Source organism: Aptenodytes patagonicus, chromosome 7, assembly GCF_965638725.1.
Source record: "Aptenodytes patagonicus chromosome 7, bAptPat1.pri.cur, whole genome shotgun sequence".
In the NCBI taxonomy this organism is placed as follows: domain Eukaryota; kingdom Metazoa; phylum Chordata; class Aves; order Sphenisciformes; family Spheniscidae; genus Aptenodytes; species Aptenodytes patagonicus.
This window is the reverse complement of record NC_134955.1, coordinates 10,573,307-10,588,502: the sequence shown is the minus strand read 5'-3', so window position 1 is coordinate 10,588,502 and position 15,196 is coordinate 10,573,307. Positions and strand designations below refer to the sequence as shown.

The following is a 15,196-nucleotide window of genomic DNA, read 5'->3' as shown; positions in this document are numbered from 1 at the left end:
TAAAATCACTCTTCTGCTCACCTCTGTCAATCCTAAACTCAGTCTTCAAAGCAGCAACTGACCAGCTGCAGTCTATAAGAAAGGCTCTACCTCTGTCACTCATAGCTTTGTTCCACTTATGTAAAAATATTAATTGCAATTTCATTTGAGGCATTATACACTATAAGAGCATGTTGTAGTAGCCACGACATTCAGAGATAAAATGACAAGAAGATTAGTTTCATTCAGTCACTGTCAATTTGGAGAACTGTCACTCTGAAGCAATTAGGTTACCAAAACACAACTGTGTATGCATAAACAAGAGCAAACTAAAGGTAGACTGTTGGCATACATAAGAGTGGTTTATTCACTAGAAGGGTGTAGCTGGGCAGTGGAGGCAAGGAGTTCAGGAAGACACTCAAAGATATTACCCAATTTAAGCAGCACTTGTAGTCTAATAGCATAAAGAAAACATACTAATAAATTTCATTCTGATGTTTGAAATTGTGTTTGTATTGAAAATTAGTAAAATTTACAGTAAAAGGAGCTGAAATAGTGTTAAAGCATTAGAATTCAAGTAAGCATCCAGTTTGACTGAAAGTAGCCCCTGTTCATCTTGACAAATTGGATTAACACTTATTCAGGACAATCTGAAATAATTTTAAAAATGGCTCAATCAGCAAACCAAAACCGCTGTTTATTCCCACAGCTTTACTTACAACACCCGTTCTCCTTGCTTTGTATACACAGGTTTGCAACTTTCAACAGGCCAGGAATCTAATCACATCTTGGGGTAGTTAATAATTCAGGGCATACTTAACACAATGATTCTCAACTTTTCCATCAGATTAGAATCCTTTTCCATCTCAGCAGGAACGTTTCCTATCACTTAGCGATATAAAAAAGGCTTCCAGGCCAATAAAGATCAACTTTTCCATCCAAGGGGCCACACACCTTGTTGCAGTGGCAGAAGAATTTCACAGGTCATAGTCTCACCCTCATCACAGGCCCAGACCTACTGGGTACTTAAAAGTCCTGTCAATGCAAATGCACTCAAAAGCTTTGTTGCTTTCCAGGAGTCAGGCTGACTGTGCATGTCCTGCAATAATTTAAGCAGCCTCATCCTCGTATTCGACATGTAAAGGGAAGTGCTGAAGGCCTCTCAGGAAAGCGGCTGCCGGGAGCTGGCTGCCATCTGTAGCAATTAGGCGCTGCACAGACCCGTTTAGATTTTCAGGTAGTACGAGACTGCTTAGGCCTTCTGTACACAAGAGCGTGAGAAGGCCACAGATGGTAAAAACAGCAGCTGGTGCCTCTCTGGCTTGCAACCTCTGCCAGAAATTGCTCTCTTCAAGCTATCTTTTAATCTCTAAGGAAAACTTCAGAGGATAAATAAGTCAAAAAACAAACACACCCCAAACATATTATGTCACTGCAGGTAAATTACTTACACATAGTTATCAAATATTCCACTAGCAACATTATGGAGAGCAAACAGTTTTCTAACACTGCCTGGATTTCAAATTGTCCTAAGTCAATGTGGAACATAAAGTCTTTTTTCAGTCAGCAACGTATAAATCTTGGACCTAGTAATCCTCCCTTGCCAGGCAATCCTCTCCTGCTAGTTGGTCCCCTTACAGGGCCACTGAGTAGGGCAACACAGGGCAATTCGTATGAATTAGTCTTCCATAATCGCTTTCCTTCCCAGCTCCCACCTGCTGCTCACTACCATGAAATGGATGTTGTTCATATGACCCCGTTTCATGCTTTCTTTCTTAACCAATATGGTAAAAAGCAAAGCTTCTTTGATGTCCAGAACTCTCCACATCTGAAGGGGAGTAAGGATTAGAAATTCCTCCAATGCATGTCATTTTTTTTTGCACTATTTATTATGTAACCACAAGGGGAAAGACTCATTTGAGGAAAATGCCCTGCCCCTTGCCTTCCCCTCCCAAGTGCCATGAATGCATTAAAATCACCAAGGGCGATCGTCTAAGTGTTTGTAGCATCCCTGATACTACTGAGCTGGCAGTCTTCTGTCACAAACAAGGAAAGAGAAGGGCTCTGGTAGGCCTCATGTGGCCATGCCAGTCCAGCTCCCATGGAAAGGAAAGGGTTAAGTGAACGCCAATTGTAATGTATGCTTCTGGAAGGGACTTTGTGCCTTGATTAAAGCCAAACAGCAACCTTTGAAGTATAATGAGAGAGGGGAAAAGAAACCACATCCCAAAAATGCATAATCATATCCCTCACTGAATTCACAGGATCAATGATACGGCCTGTGCTGTAAGCACGGAAAATCCTACTGCATGCTGATGTCAGGTCAAAAGCTCAGGTGTATGACAGCATACCACAGACACATGATAGAAAAAAAAAGAAAACAAGCTAATGAAAGAAACTCACCTCAGCTTTGTTCTGTTTCTCTTCATATTCACTCTGTTCCTTTTCCATACCAACCAGCTTAATCTTCAGGTCTGAAACTTCAGCCATCAGATCTAATTTCTCAGTCTCTAGTGATGTTCTACTTAGCAACTCCTGAAAGCAAAGCAGAACATTTTCTCCAGTTATTTATTTGAACACTGACAGAATGCTACATGATTTACTGGCAGACCCATAGAAAAGTCTCTACTCCAGTGTTTAACGCTTTCAATATGAAAGCAAAATGATTCTCTTCTTCAAAAGTCACACTTGCTACTGCTTTACAATGCAAAAAACACAGCAAGATAGATTTGATGTAAGCATTTACTGCAGGCAGAAAAAGTAACTAAAAAAAAAATAATGGAGTGACTGGCAAATTCTTATGAAAGCAAATTTCTCTACCTCTCTTCACGGCATGTATACTTTGAACTGTTTGAACTGTGTGTTTCTCGAGTTCTGCAGCTATTTTCACCTAAATGTTCTCCTGTGTTAATCACTAAACCACTGTGTCCCCCTCCCTATTTCAAGAAAATGTGTGGCAGTTAATCCCTGGGCAAGACATGAAATCAGAAAACAATACTAAGGCTGAACAAACACAAACCTACATAATGCCATAGAAAGCTTCACATGACACATTACAAAACAGTTGGCTACTTCCTAAAATACTCATCAGACAAAGCTACATTTTAGTATTACAATGAAACATTTTAGAACTTCTTATCATGTGTTATTCAATAAAGGATGTATTACAGAATAAGCACACTAACCAAAATAGAGTACGAAAGACAAGCAACATTTCTGCAGTCATGCTAATAGTACTAAAAGTTTACACCATGTAGTACTTTTTAACTTTTGAAGGCTACACACTCTGGAGGGAACAGCACTGAAAAGTGGTATGTCCTAACTGGAATCTAAAAGGCAATGTCTAAACTGAGTAACAGTGTAAACGAGAAACAATTGGCTGTGACTTTTGCTTGTGTGCCCCAAGTTTGTTTTTCAGATTGCAGAGAAAGGCATACTTTGGACAGAGTGGTATCACTGTGTTTAGAAACTATTCAATATTCACACCTTCATTGCATCTTTCAGTTTTCAAGAAAGCCAAAGCAGAAAATCTTCCAAAATTTAACAGTGTATTATATATATAAAATGCTTCTGCTGGCCTCCATTTTCAAAGAGGAAAAAAAATCCATTCCGGAGTTTAAGCCTTACTAAAAAATCAATACCTAACTTTCCAAGTGCCTAATTAATTTTTGCAAAAGAACGCAGGTTTCCAAATGGTTAAAAAATTTTACGGTAATTCATAACTCACATTGGTGTTTTGACCATATAAAATGCACTGAGGAATCACAGTAGATTCTGCTTTAAATTACATGGAAGTGACTTAACTGAAGTTGGCATAGTTATTCTGGATCTACGCTGATGTTACTGAGTGATCAGAAACTGCCCTGTCCATCACCCTTTTCTCACCTCTTCCTCTTCCCCAAACTGTATAGTATGTTGTAGACTATGGCTTGGAGCCAAGGAAGCCACAAAGGTTATTTTAAAAATTATACAGTTAAAGTTTATTTGGAACCCAAATCTGCTCTACATATAAATTGTTTTAGTCTGGTGGGGAAAACTGCCCAAATTAAAAATAGTACTAGACTTGCATCTGCATTGCAACACCAATTATCTAAGCCACCCACTATTCCCAGTGCCATGCCCATTCCTGCTGACATTGACAATGATATTTGTGTATGGATGAGAAAGTAAACAGAAATGTAGCCTCGTGGTTTGTTTTTTTTCTCTGAATGAAATAAATCAAGCACTAATCGGGAAAAGATAGTGCACTGACTTTTTTAACTGAGAAACTCTAAGGCAGTTGCCTAACGAAATCTCAGTAGTAGCTGCTTTCTACAAAGGTGATTACAAATTACAACTATAATTACAACTAACTCCTCTATCTTCCAGAAAAACACTAATTTGCACAAGTTCCAGAGGCACATTCCAGTCCAGATTGGAACAGGGCTCTGTACAGCTGTTAACATAGCAGACTTTTGCATATAAAGATATACCTATAAATGAGAACTTTGATATGAAATAAGACCACTGAACATCAGAAAGGCTAGCAGGATGAGGTGACTTTGGCCCCATGGACAGACTCTATTCACTGCTGAACTGAAACAACATTTAGAATTTTTTTTGACACTGACATGGTGTTCCATGATACAACAGGAAGATTTCTTAATAAGGCAAGGAGACACAGCATCCCTCTAGAGATTTTTAACAAAAGATCTATCCTTTGAGTGCACCATCTGGCATTACTCCTTACTTTTTTCTATAGACTCCCAAATTACACTTAGTTATGCAATGGAGAGTAATACCTCACTCCTCTCATTCTGAGTTCAGTAGCTCCATGTAAATACTAAGGTGCTACCTGGTATAAGTAAGCATGAAGGCAGCTGCCTTTTTTTTTTTTTTTTAATCAACTCAAAATTTTACAGTTTTCTCTGAAGCTGGAGAATCAGATCCTCAGCTAGTGTAAACTGGCATAAAACCCTTGCCTTAAAATAGACAAAATAGCTAACTATCCCTAGTTTGTTTTCAATGGAGCTACACTGATTTAAAACAGCTGACAATTTCTCTTGCATCTAGAGTCTAACTTTTGCTTTGAAAGAAAGTGCCGTTTAAACTAAATGTCCTCTCTTGAAATGGTAACATCTGGAAGCAATTATTTTCATCTTCAAGCAGATGCTCACAGTGAACAGCTCATTAAGAATGTGATCCATTTTGTTACAGAGAAATTATAGCGTATTTCAGTGGTATGATGCAACTTGAATTCAGCCAGAATAAATATGCAATTGTAAGAAAAGAAAATACAAATTTATGTTATTGGTTTTAAAGCAAAAAAGATAATATAAGACAGGCAAAATGGTAATTTGGGCTGCAAGAGCTTTAGGAGGATCTTAGAGAGCTGAAATACAGAACAGAAATAGAACATATTCTAGGGAATCTTATTTCTAAACAAGATACTTGTTTTTAATTTTAAAATATACTATAAATAGAATTTATCAAAGTTCTTTTTTTTGAAAATCAACTTTTAACTTTAAAAATTAAGGAAAAAAAGCTATTTTAGACTAGAATAATTACAAAGATGAATCATGCAGAAGCTACAATAAGCATGTACCAGACAAATCAATGCACAGCAAACTATTTCCAAACACAACTGTATTTTTAAAATTCATACTGTATACTTTTAAAATATTTAATCATGCTTTTCAGTATTCCCAATGAAACTGAAGCACATGCTGTATATCTCACTTTCACATTGTCTTGTCTTGGAAATACATAATTCTTCCAAAGCTGCTTATAAAATTTAACATGACAGAAAATAGCTTAGAAAGAGGACACTGCACTATTCTAGGCTGTCAGCTTCAAGCACAGAAAATTCCAGGATATTCAGCACTCCACAAAACAGAAGAAACAATCATGCCATACACTGATTGAGAAACCGTAAGTAAGATTTTAGTCAAGTGGGGGGAAAAAAACCCCAAAGATCCCATTTTGCACTTATGCACTGTACAAAATACAACACTCAAGAAATTTCATACTTTTCACCCTTATTAAAATAGTTGAGAGAGACAGACAGACCGACCAAGCCACCTACCTGGTAAGCAAAATTCAGCAAGAACCACCACTAATAAGGACTGCACTTTTCAAATGCTGTGTGTCAGCTGTGACAGAAATAAGGTATTTGCTTAACTGAAAACACAGCTGAGAGCACTGTACATGTGTAATCATCATGAAATGGTGCAAGTCAGTAGCAGAGAGTGAATTATAGCCCTCCAATTCATCATTTGCCCATTATATAGTTAAGCAACGGAAAGGACAGAACTTCCCATTGCACTGCCAATTTGAACAGCCCTTTGCATACGCCTGACGAGCAGATTCGTGCCTACATTAACTGTAAAATAACAAAGCAGTGTAATGCTCACCTGTATAGATAAGCTGCACCACTTCAGAGCGCACTCTGAAAACCTTACGCCTCACAACCAGAGCAGCACAGAGCATACTTCAAAATCTGAAACACTAAGCTAGCTGCTGGCAAGAAGTTACTGCATGCTATAAACAAGTGCTGAAATTCATCTAAGATCAGATAACTCAGGCAACCAAAAGTTGAAGGAATGATTTTTGCCAGCCAGCAAAGTTCCTGAGAAGCACACAGATACACACCAGATTTATACTGTGCAACCAAGATAGGATTCTGGCTCCCCTGAGTATAAGACAACTGCAAAACCAGAACGGGTACACACTAAACTGCATGGGATTCAAGCACTGGAGTCAAGTTCCTACTCTCATACAGCTCCTGCCTGCATTCTTTTAATCCACTGGTTTTTAAAAGATTCTCCACTGTGCCTCACAAGGGCACTGGCACACTTTCCCCTGCTCCTTGCACCCAGGCAGAAGTTGGCCATAAATTGACATGAGAAACAGAAATTCACTCCTGTTTGCATTCAAGCATTTCAGTTGCTACGTGTATTTTTAAGACAGAAGGAATCCTAAAGCCAAGTGCTTTGTACTTTGAAAGAGAATTTACTTGACACAATCATGTTTACACAATGCACCCATCTGACGAGTCCCCTGGATTGCTTCTTGCAATTATGTGTCAGAAATACGATGGAAGGTGGAAACACACGGTGAAACCACATCTAGGATTTGGTATAGGTCAGGTACAGGAAGGACATCGCCACACAGACCAGCATTTTGATTCGCAAAGCAAACTGTATGCTGTTATACTTTAAGCCACAGAGCTTCAATAGGAACTAGTATCTGTTAAATAAATCAAATGCAGCACTGGAATAGCAAAGAGGTAACTAACTATTCTTACTCACGATAATTACCATAACAAATGCACTTAAAAGAACTGTGGAGGTGAAATCTGTATATGCAGAAAATTCACTTTTCCAACTGACTTAACACAGCTATCAAGATTGACAGCATAGATTCCATAGCACCAATGTGTTTACATTATGCATGGCTGGTACTTTCTGTTATGGGACAATTTAGGCTACTTTATAGAGCAAGAATTACTTTTGCTTTCCAATTCTGTTCTACATTTGTACACAGTACAAATAAAAGTTGATAGCAAGTTGATAGGAGGTTCCCCCAAGGCTAACATAGCAGATGTTCAAGACCCTCTCTTCTCTTAAGAAAATATTTCTTTCTTAAAATTGACTGGAAGAAAGTACTTAGAAATGCCACAAACTAACTTGGAACAAGACACTTACACATCATTCTTCTCTAAAATTGGCTGTAATTTTACATTTTAAAGCAGCTGATATACTGGAAATGGACTGTCACAGCATAAATTGTTTTCATAGGATAATTCTAGGAGGTTTTTTTTTAATTTCAAGACATTCATTACAATGTGCTACGGAGTAAGGCTATTCACGCAGGTTGACATTTCCATATTCTTTACGCTTTCGATGGCAAGACAGAGATACCACTGGAAGGCAATTCAGTGAGACCAAACTGGCATCTTGCTCCCAAGTCATGCTCCAGAAAATTTTCTCTTAACATTTACCACGAAGGATGACCAGGGAAACGTGTTTCTTGGCCTAAACCGGAACCATACTTAAGGACTGATTTAAAGTTTTGCCATTGAGTTTCATGAGTTTTTGAAAGACCTACTTTGTTTTAAAGAAAGAAAATGCAAACACCTTCAAGGAGAAAAATGCTTTTACTTGATTAGAATCTGTAGTGGAACAAGTATCCTTACAAAAGCAAAATGTTGAGTTTGACACCGTAAGCATCACATCTCATGAAAACATACGCGCATTATTTGTAACTGTGCACACCAGGGCATCTCTGCATCTGTTACACAGGATTCTCTCGCTTCTCAAACGCTGCTGAGCCGTATTTTCTTTGGCTGTGGCTTCATAAACAGCTAGGTCAAACACACATTTCACCATTGCCCTTATGCCACTCCTTGACCTTTTCTGTGAGCTGTTGCAACTCACTAACCCAGCAGAAAAACACCTCCTTCTTTTTAAACCCCAAGTTAGTTTTGTCCCAGCCACTGAGGAAAAAGTCAGATGAACATGAGAGTCAGTATAAAATAAGTTGCAGAAGTACATGGTCAGAAACAGGGAGAAGGATGAAAGGAGAATGAGGCCTTCTCCTTTTTGTAGCAGTAACCTTTTATATTGGCTCAACTCATTTCTTGAAAGTTCACACGTCGACTAAAGCATATTGCACCGTCCTCTTAGACTGATGAAGAATCACGATCTTCTGCAAGAAAGCAGCAGTGTCTGTTGCTACTATTCCACATTCAAGATGCCCACCAAATGCTGAACAGCCATTTATGTAATTTGTATAAAATTTATTTTAGCTGTTGTTTCAAAAGTGTTTCCATGACCACTTTGTAGCAGGGTTCAAAACAACTATGCATAAATCATAAGCCAGAAGGATTTTAGCCAGTAACCCCACCCTGACAAAGTGGACAAGTCTCTGCTAGCATAGATTCAGCAAAAACTATTTTGCAGGGTAGCATTAGATACCCTTTCTGTTGTGGAACTAGCAGATATGGTCATTAAATTATCTTAACAAAGTGTATGATTTTTGTTTTTATTGTAGCATTTTGGGCACAGAATTAATTGAGTCACTTTTCTTATAGTTCCCAAAATTAGAGAGTCAGGGCTTATCCTGGACTCAGGTATATAGTTTCCCAGGTAAGTAAATAATATGCTTATCCATACTGCAGTTTTACTAATATACATTAAAGATTTTTCAAGCTAGGGCAATTATCTTTATCGTTCCATTTTCTATTTAGAAGAAGCAGTCGACTTAAGTTCACAAAGGTAAAAATCAGTGGAGTTCAGTATGTTGTAAATAAGCAAGCAGGACCATGAAATAAAATCGGATTTACACGCACCTCAGGAAGATAATAGAAGTCTTTCTGCAAAACAAGAATATTTATATAGGTACATAGAGCTAGATGATTTTTTCTTATTAAAAATGTTAGTTTACCGTAAAAATAAATAAAGATTGTCTTGAAAGATCCACTAAATAGTTTTGACTGGAAAAACTCGGTGACAACACTGGTATCTTTCATCTCTTTGCTAAGCACTTGTACAGGACACTGGCAACTGCTGGCTGGGAAGATCTTAACCCAACTTTCCCCAAAACCTGATTGATCCATCAGTCTATTGAAGTCCCTGAGGCCAGATACTCACTCTACTTTTGACAAATTAACTGCAAGAAGGCCTGTTGACCACATATATTACATGAACGTCCTAATCATCACATTATCAGGTAATTCTCTTCTCTCCAGATCTCAACTCACTCCCTGTAGAGAGTAATCTTTTCAACAAGATGAACTAAGAAAAGAACCTTCAAAATAAATTACAGACAAATAGGGCCCTCTGCTGAGCCATAATAAATGTATAATTTCTCTGACTGTTGAGATTTTGAGAGATCTATCTTGGGTTTCCCATATCTAACTGTCTACTGGGGTATGTAATCCATGTGAGAAAGACACCGCAACTACCATTCCCTCATCATCCCCTAGTATTTCACTTAATTTGCTCTTCTTACTGTTCACAAAACTAAAATGTTAACTCAACATAATTTTTTCTCATTCCAGTGAGGAAAAAAAAATTAAATATCAGTTCCACACTGAATTTATTTTTTAATTTTGGTTCCGCTATTGAAAGTACATCACTCACACTAAAATTAAAATACTAAGCATATGTGTTTGTGTACGTGTCTGTCTCTGTGCAAAGTTCAAATGGACAAACTCATAGGATTAAAATGAAACACAAATCTTTACCAAGTTGTGGCCTACATAATTCTTTCTCTTAAAAAAAAAAACAACACCAAACTCTAGCTATCATATACGCTGTAAGCATGAGAGATCAGTCACTTAGAAATTTAGCAATCAACAAGCAAGCTTGTCAGTATTTCTGCAAGTTATGTTCAAATGCAAGAGCTCAAAACTATGATACAAAGCAATCAACAAATTTGAGCTTATTGCTATTTAATATGTGTACAGGAAAGGAAATAAATTTGAAATTACTCCCATTTGGCAACAATTACAGCCGCTTAAAGTGATCTCAAAATTTAGATTTAAGGTTTATATTAAACATATTTGGAGATTCTCCGACTTCCTTAGTTTTAGTACAGACTTTTGTAGCTTATCACTTTAGGATCAGCTTTGTAAGCAATTTGTGTACATGCCTAATGCCAGACAGGTAGATCGAAACGTTTTCACTGAAATAGCAATGTACCTGCATTATTATATTCTATTTTCAGATGCCTCAGTGTTCTCTTAAATCAGGCTTTAAATTCACAGTTTCCTCAGAAGACTATCAGAGCAGAAAATTTTGTTAGAGAAACAATAAACAGTTTTAGCAGAAGTCACAGAACAACTATCTAGTTTTAGATTGAAACAGGAAACTTCTACACTCCATTGTGAATGCCTTCCTGAAGTTTGAAAACAGATTTTCGTAACTTAAATCATTACTGTTCTTTGAATTTCACTTCAGCTCTTACTGAAAACCTAAATGCACTTGCTATTTGCATTTTTAAAAGTGTCCCCTCATTTAAGTATGAGAATAAAACTTCTCCCAGCTGGAAGCATTTTGGGCTGCAAAAGTTGTGCAAGACCAATTTTTTTTTAGAGAAGCTTGGAGCATTATAACTTTAAAAGGTTTAGGTTACAAGTTTACCTTATAGAAACTGCTACTGTTAACATATATATGTACACGGATCCTTATCATAGTAGAGTAAGTTTATACAGGTTAACACAACTGTAATTTGTAAGTTTATCTAGATTAACACAACTATAATTTAAAGCTATGAATAGTTCATAGAAAGACTTGTATATACCACATAGACTAAAATAGTGAATTTATAACACAACATTTTGGGTAGGGAGAGGAAATAAGTTCATCAAGAACAGTATCTATCCTGCAAATTTCTGGTGTAGATTTTGAGGGTTATTTACAGTTTCAAATCTATTTTTGATATCTACATACTGTATTAACAGTGGATGATCTGCACCTGTAATAACAGAAAATTGCACCAGGAAAGTTCTTTTGCATTGACAGACCTGCCAGCTCTGCAGTAACACACGAAATGTAAGGTATTTAATTTATCATTTGTTCTGCTCCCTCAACATATAACATGAAAAAGCAAAAATTAAATCACATAGCCTGAAACTGGGGATTGAAATAAAGAAAAGTATGTCTTTATATACTAATTTTCTTTCAAAAATAAGGGGAAAGCTCCTAAATTAAGCAAAAATGGTTATAGAACCAAACTTGATGCAGTAATTCATTTCAACTTACTACCTGTTCAGCTTCAACGCCATACGAAAACAGAACATATTTAAATAAAACTTCTTAATTCTTTAACTCCTACATATATTAGATACTTTTAACCTGCCTAACCAGTTACTCAACCATGTCCAAATTTACTTCGTCAGCACAGTACAAATAAGACACAATAGTTTCATTTTACATGCTGCCATGTACAGTATTATGCAACCAGCCAGTAAAACGATTCTGCAACTGGAAAACAAAGAAACATTTATTGAAGGGGGGGGAGGAGGGAAAAAAAAAAAAAAAAAAGTAGTGCAAAGCAGCAAGAGAACAATAAAATAGGCATTTTTTTTTCCCCCGTTTTATCTTGTTGCCAAAGGCACTCACGCATGCAGACAAGCGGACCATACATGTTCACCCCTCCGTTGGAGAAGATCATGCAAGAAGCTTTCCAATCCAGATTTTTACCTGTTGAAGCATTTCCTCTGTAGCATTCAGTTTCAACTGATGCCCCTCAAGACAGATTTCTAAGTCCCGGATTTTCTCTCCTTGAGCTTCCACCTGGTCTGTAAGAACGCTCACCTGTAATTTGAGAAGAGAAGCACAATGCTACTGAACTGACTGTAAATAAGTTTCAATTACCTTATACAATTAACATCCAAATGCACATTTTAACAGCAAGTTCTCTTTTAAAGTCCTCAATGGTTTAATATTCTTGTGCTCTGCTGCAACCTGCTCTATCAAGGTAGACAATTTTTCAGTCTTACCTAGATTTTTCTTCAACCCCACCCTCTGACTCCCCTTCCCCCCCCCCCCCCCCAATTATTTTGTTTTAATATAAAAAAGAGAGAGCATTTCTAGAAGAGATGGAAGATTACCTATAGGTAGCCTGAGTCAGTTCATGCAAAAATCTGAAAAATTAGAAAGCACCAAACAAGAACACAAGATATTGAAAATATTTTAAGTGGTTTTGGAGCATGCATTGCCATTTCAGGTTCTGTTGGCATTTCACTCCCTAAAACGGATAAACAATAAAACTGTTCATTCGGAAACCAACCAACTACTTTACTTCTCTCAAGAACAGAAAAACAGCTTACCTATCAATAAAGCATTCTGAAGTTATAAAGAATGCAATGACTAAAAGGCATGTTTTAGCAGCAGCAAAGTTCTATTCCAAGAAAAATTCCCAGGCTTTGCAAGCCAAAACATGAAAGCAAAAGAAGCGAGATACAGACAATGAATCCCAGGAAATAAGCAATACCGGTAAAGAAATGTGGGAATGGTGGTACGGACCAGTGGGTGTGTAATAAGAAAAGCCCAGCAGCCTAACTCAAAGCTTGCAAAACTGAAAAGAAACTACACTCAGGATAACATTAGAAAGATGTGGAAAAACCCCCAGTGTTAATTCCTATGTTAAGCAGCACATACACTCTGTATATTCATTGTTACTATTTGTTTATATAAAAGCCTTGATTATACTAGAAACATGTTATCTCAAACAAAAAAGCAACCTTAGGTGTTTAAACTCCAGTTTGAATGAAATGCGTAACAAAAACTTATCTATGCTCTCATATCCAACCTTGCAACACCTTTATTTAAACTAAAAAAAAAAAAAAAAAAAAAGGTCCAGTATGTGGAAGTGAAACCTTTAAGTTGTACCCGCTATGCAGCATTTCTAAAACCCAATCAATGAACAACTAAGTTCACTTCAGGGAAGCTGCAGAGGGAGTGACTGAGTGATCTGTATTTGTTTTACCTGCAAATATAGTGACAAGCATGCCTGGGAAAGGAACATAGAAAAGAAAAAAATAGGACTTTTATTTTTTTGTCTTTAAAGTAGTTGGCTGTAGGGCAGTACAGATGAAAGCAGGATGTCATCACAGGAAGGAGTAGGTGGAGGCAGACGGCAGGAGGACACATCCAAGCTGGGGCTGGACAAAAACTCCCCGCAAGGAAGTCTGTTGCTTGTCTACTTTTTTGTTTTGCTCCCATTAAATGAGTGGTGGCACACACACAAAAAAAACCCAGAAAGCAAGAAGAAACAAACAGAATCCTCTCCTTCAGTCTGATGCAGGTTCCAGAGGAAGAAAACAAGCTCTACTTAAAGGGTCGGGTTAGGTTCCAACTAGCATTGTAACCTGTGAGGAAAACTCTGTATGTTAAATGTGACCTGCGAAGGAATTTAGTAAAACCTTAGCAGCTTTAGAAGCATGTGTTGGATGTTCCAGTAGTTAGGCTGAGAGGCACATTAGCCACTTTGAGCTCATATTTTCCCCTCTGTTCAGGATCCCATCTGCCAGACTCTCCAGGGAATCAGTAGGCTGCAGACAGAACATAACCCCAGCATATGCTACACTGGCAAGTCCATCTTGCCTTAGCAGTGCAATACCCGCAAGAGTCAGCCTGTAGATAATACATTTTCTGTAAATATCTATAGAAGTGAGGCGTTTTGAACAATTAGCTAAAAATCAAATGGTATAAGGGTTTAAAACATCTTTGTGGAAAAAAACCCAAACAAACCAAACACCTAATGAAGTACATTAGCTCCTATGCGCAGACACTGAGCTATAAGAAGGTACCCCAGACGCTGCAGCATTTCCAGCCTCCACTACAGACTGAAGAGTGGAAGCAGATTTCAAGGTGCACTGTTTGACTCAGCCTTGGTGGACAGAGATAGTGGGCAATAACTGTGCCCACTACAAGGTGCCTTGTACTGCTTCTTCTGCAGCAAGTCTGATGCAAGACTGGAGTGCTCCCAGCCTCATATTCCCTATAGATCATAGCTATGGACCACAGTCACTGGCACAATGCACCATGAACTATAGAATAGAGGTGCTCTGTTTCCCATCACTTTCTCATCCTTTGTGCCAATGGTCACACCCAGGAGCCAGGTTTGTACCAGCAGGCTCCCTCAGGCCAGTGTAACCTCAGCATGGGACTTGCCTGTGTTCCTCATATTTGACTGCCTAGATAGAATATGCAGAACTGGTGTAAACCAGGTTCTAACCCCAGCTCCATCTCGGCACCTTGTTTTTTGTTGTCGTTGTTGATATTCATCTATCAGACTGAGGTTTTCATCTGTGTTATTTGCCTGGGGTTTTTGGAGTTCTACTGCAATACTGTGCAGTGGGATAGGAAAATGCATAAATACTGACTAAGCCTCTTGATTGCCGGTCTAAGTGGTCCTGTTAAATCCACAAAAGCTGATACACTTTGAACACCAAGATTCTGCCAAATCTGCACAAGCCCACGAGCACGCATGACCATCAACAACCGGCTGTATAGCATGAACCACATCCAAGGCGACAGTGGCTGCTATATGCAGACAAAGATTACAGGACTATACGCTCATGTGATGAAACAAAGGAGGCCTTCAGGGACAAAGCCACAGGTGCATCACTACAGCCCTCTGCTTCTGAGTAAACAGCTGGGTTTGGCCTCCTAATTGTTGTTCCAATTATGAATGCGCACGCATGTGTGCGAGTGAACTGTGTGAG

At 38.1% G+C, this 15,196-nt stretch overlaps 2 protein-coding genes and 1 long non-coding RNA gene across 20 annotated transcripts in view; 1 reads left to right on the top strand and 2 right to left on the bottom strand.

Moving 5' to 3' along the window:
• Positions 1-15,196, bottom strand: part of PPFIBP2 (PPFIB scaffold protein 2) — a 110,041-nt gene that overhangs the window by 34,763 nt on the left and 60,082 nt on the right. For 17 of the 18 annotated variants that reach the window (XM_076343906.1, XM_076343914.1, XM_076343912.1 and 14 more), the window contains 2 exons: positions 12,168-12,281; positions 2,383-2,514 (listed from right to left, as the gene is read on the bottom strand). In XM_076343906.1, coding sequence (XP_076200021.1) covers positions 2,383-2,514; positions 12,168-12,281 — 246 coding nt within the window. The remainder of the gene's footprint in view (positions 1-2,382; positions 2,515-12,167; positions 12,282-15,196) is intronic. The other variant, XM_076343920.1, reaches the window with a different exon arrangement.
• Positions 1-15,196, top strand: part of CYB5R2 (cytochrome b5 reductase 2) — a 117,694-nt gene that overhangs the window by 50,489 nt on the left and 52,009 nt on the right. The gene's annotated exons all lie outside the window — the stretch shown is intronic.
• Positions 8,618-10,824, bottom strand: LOC143163148 (uncharacterized). The gene is made up of 3 exons (XR_012995845.1): positions 10,665-10,824; positions 9,311-9,334; positions 8,618-8,667 (listed from the first exon to the last, which is right to left on the bottom strand). It is a non-coding gene; the product is annotated as an uncharacterized LOC143163148 (long non-coding RNA).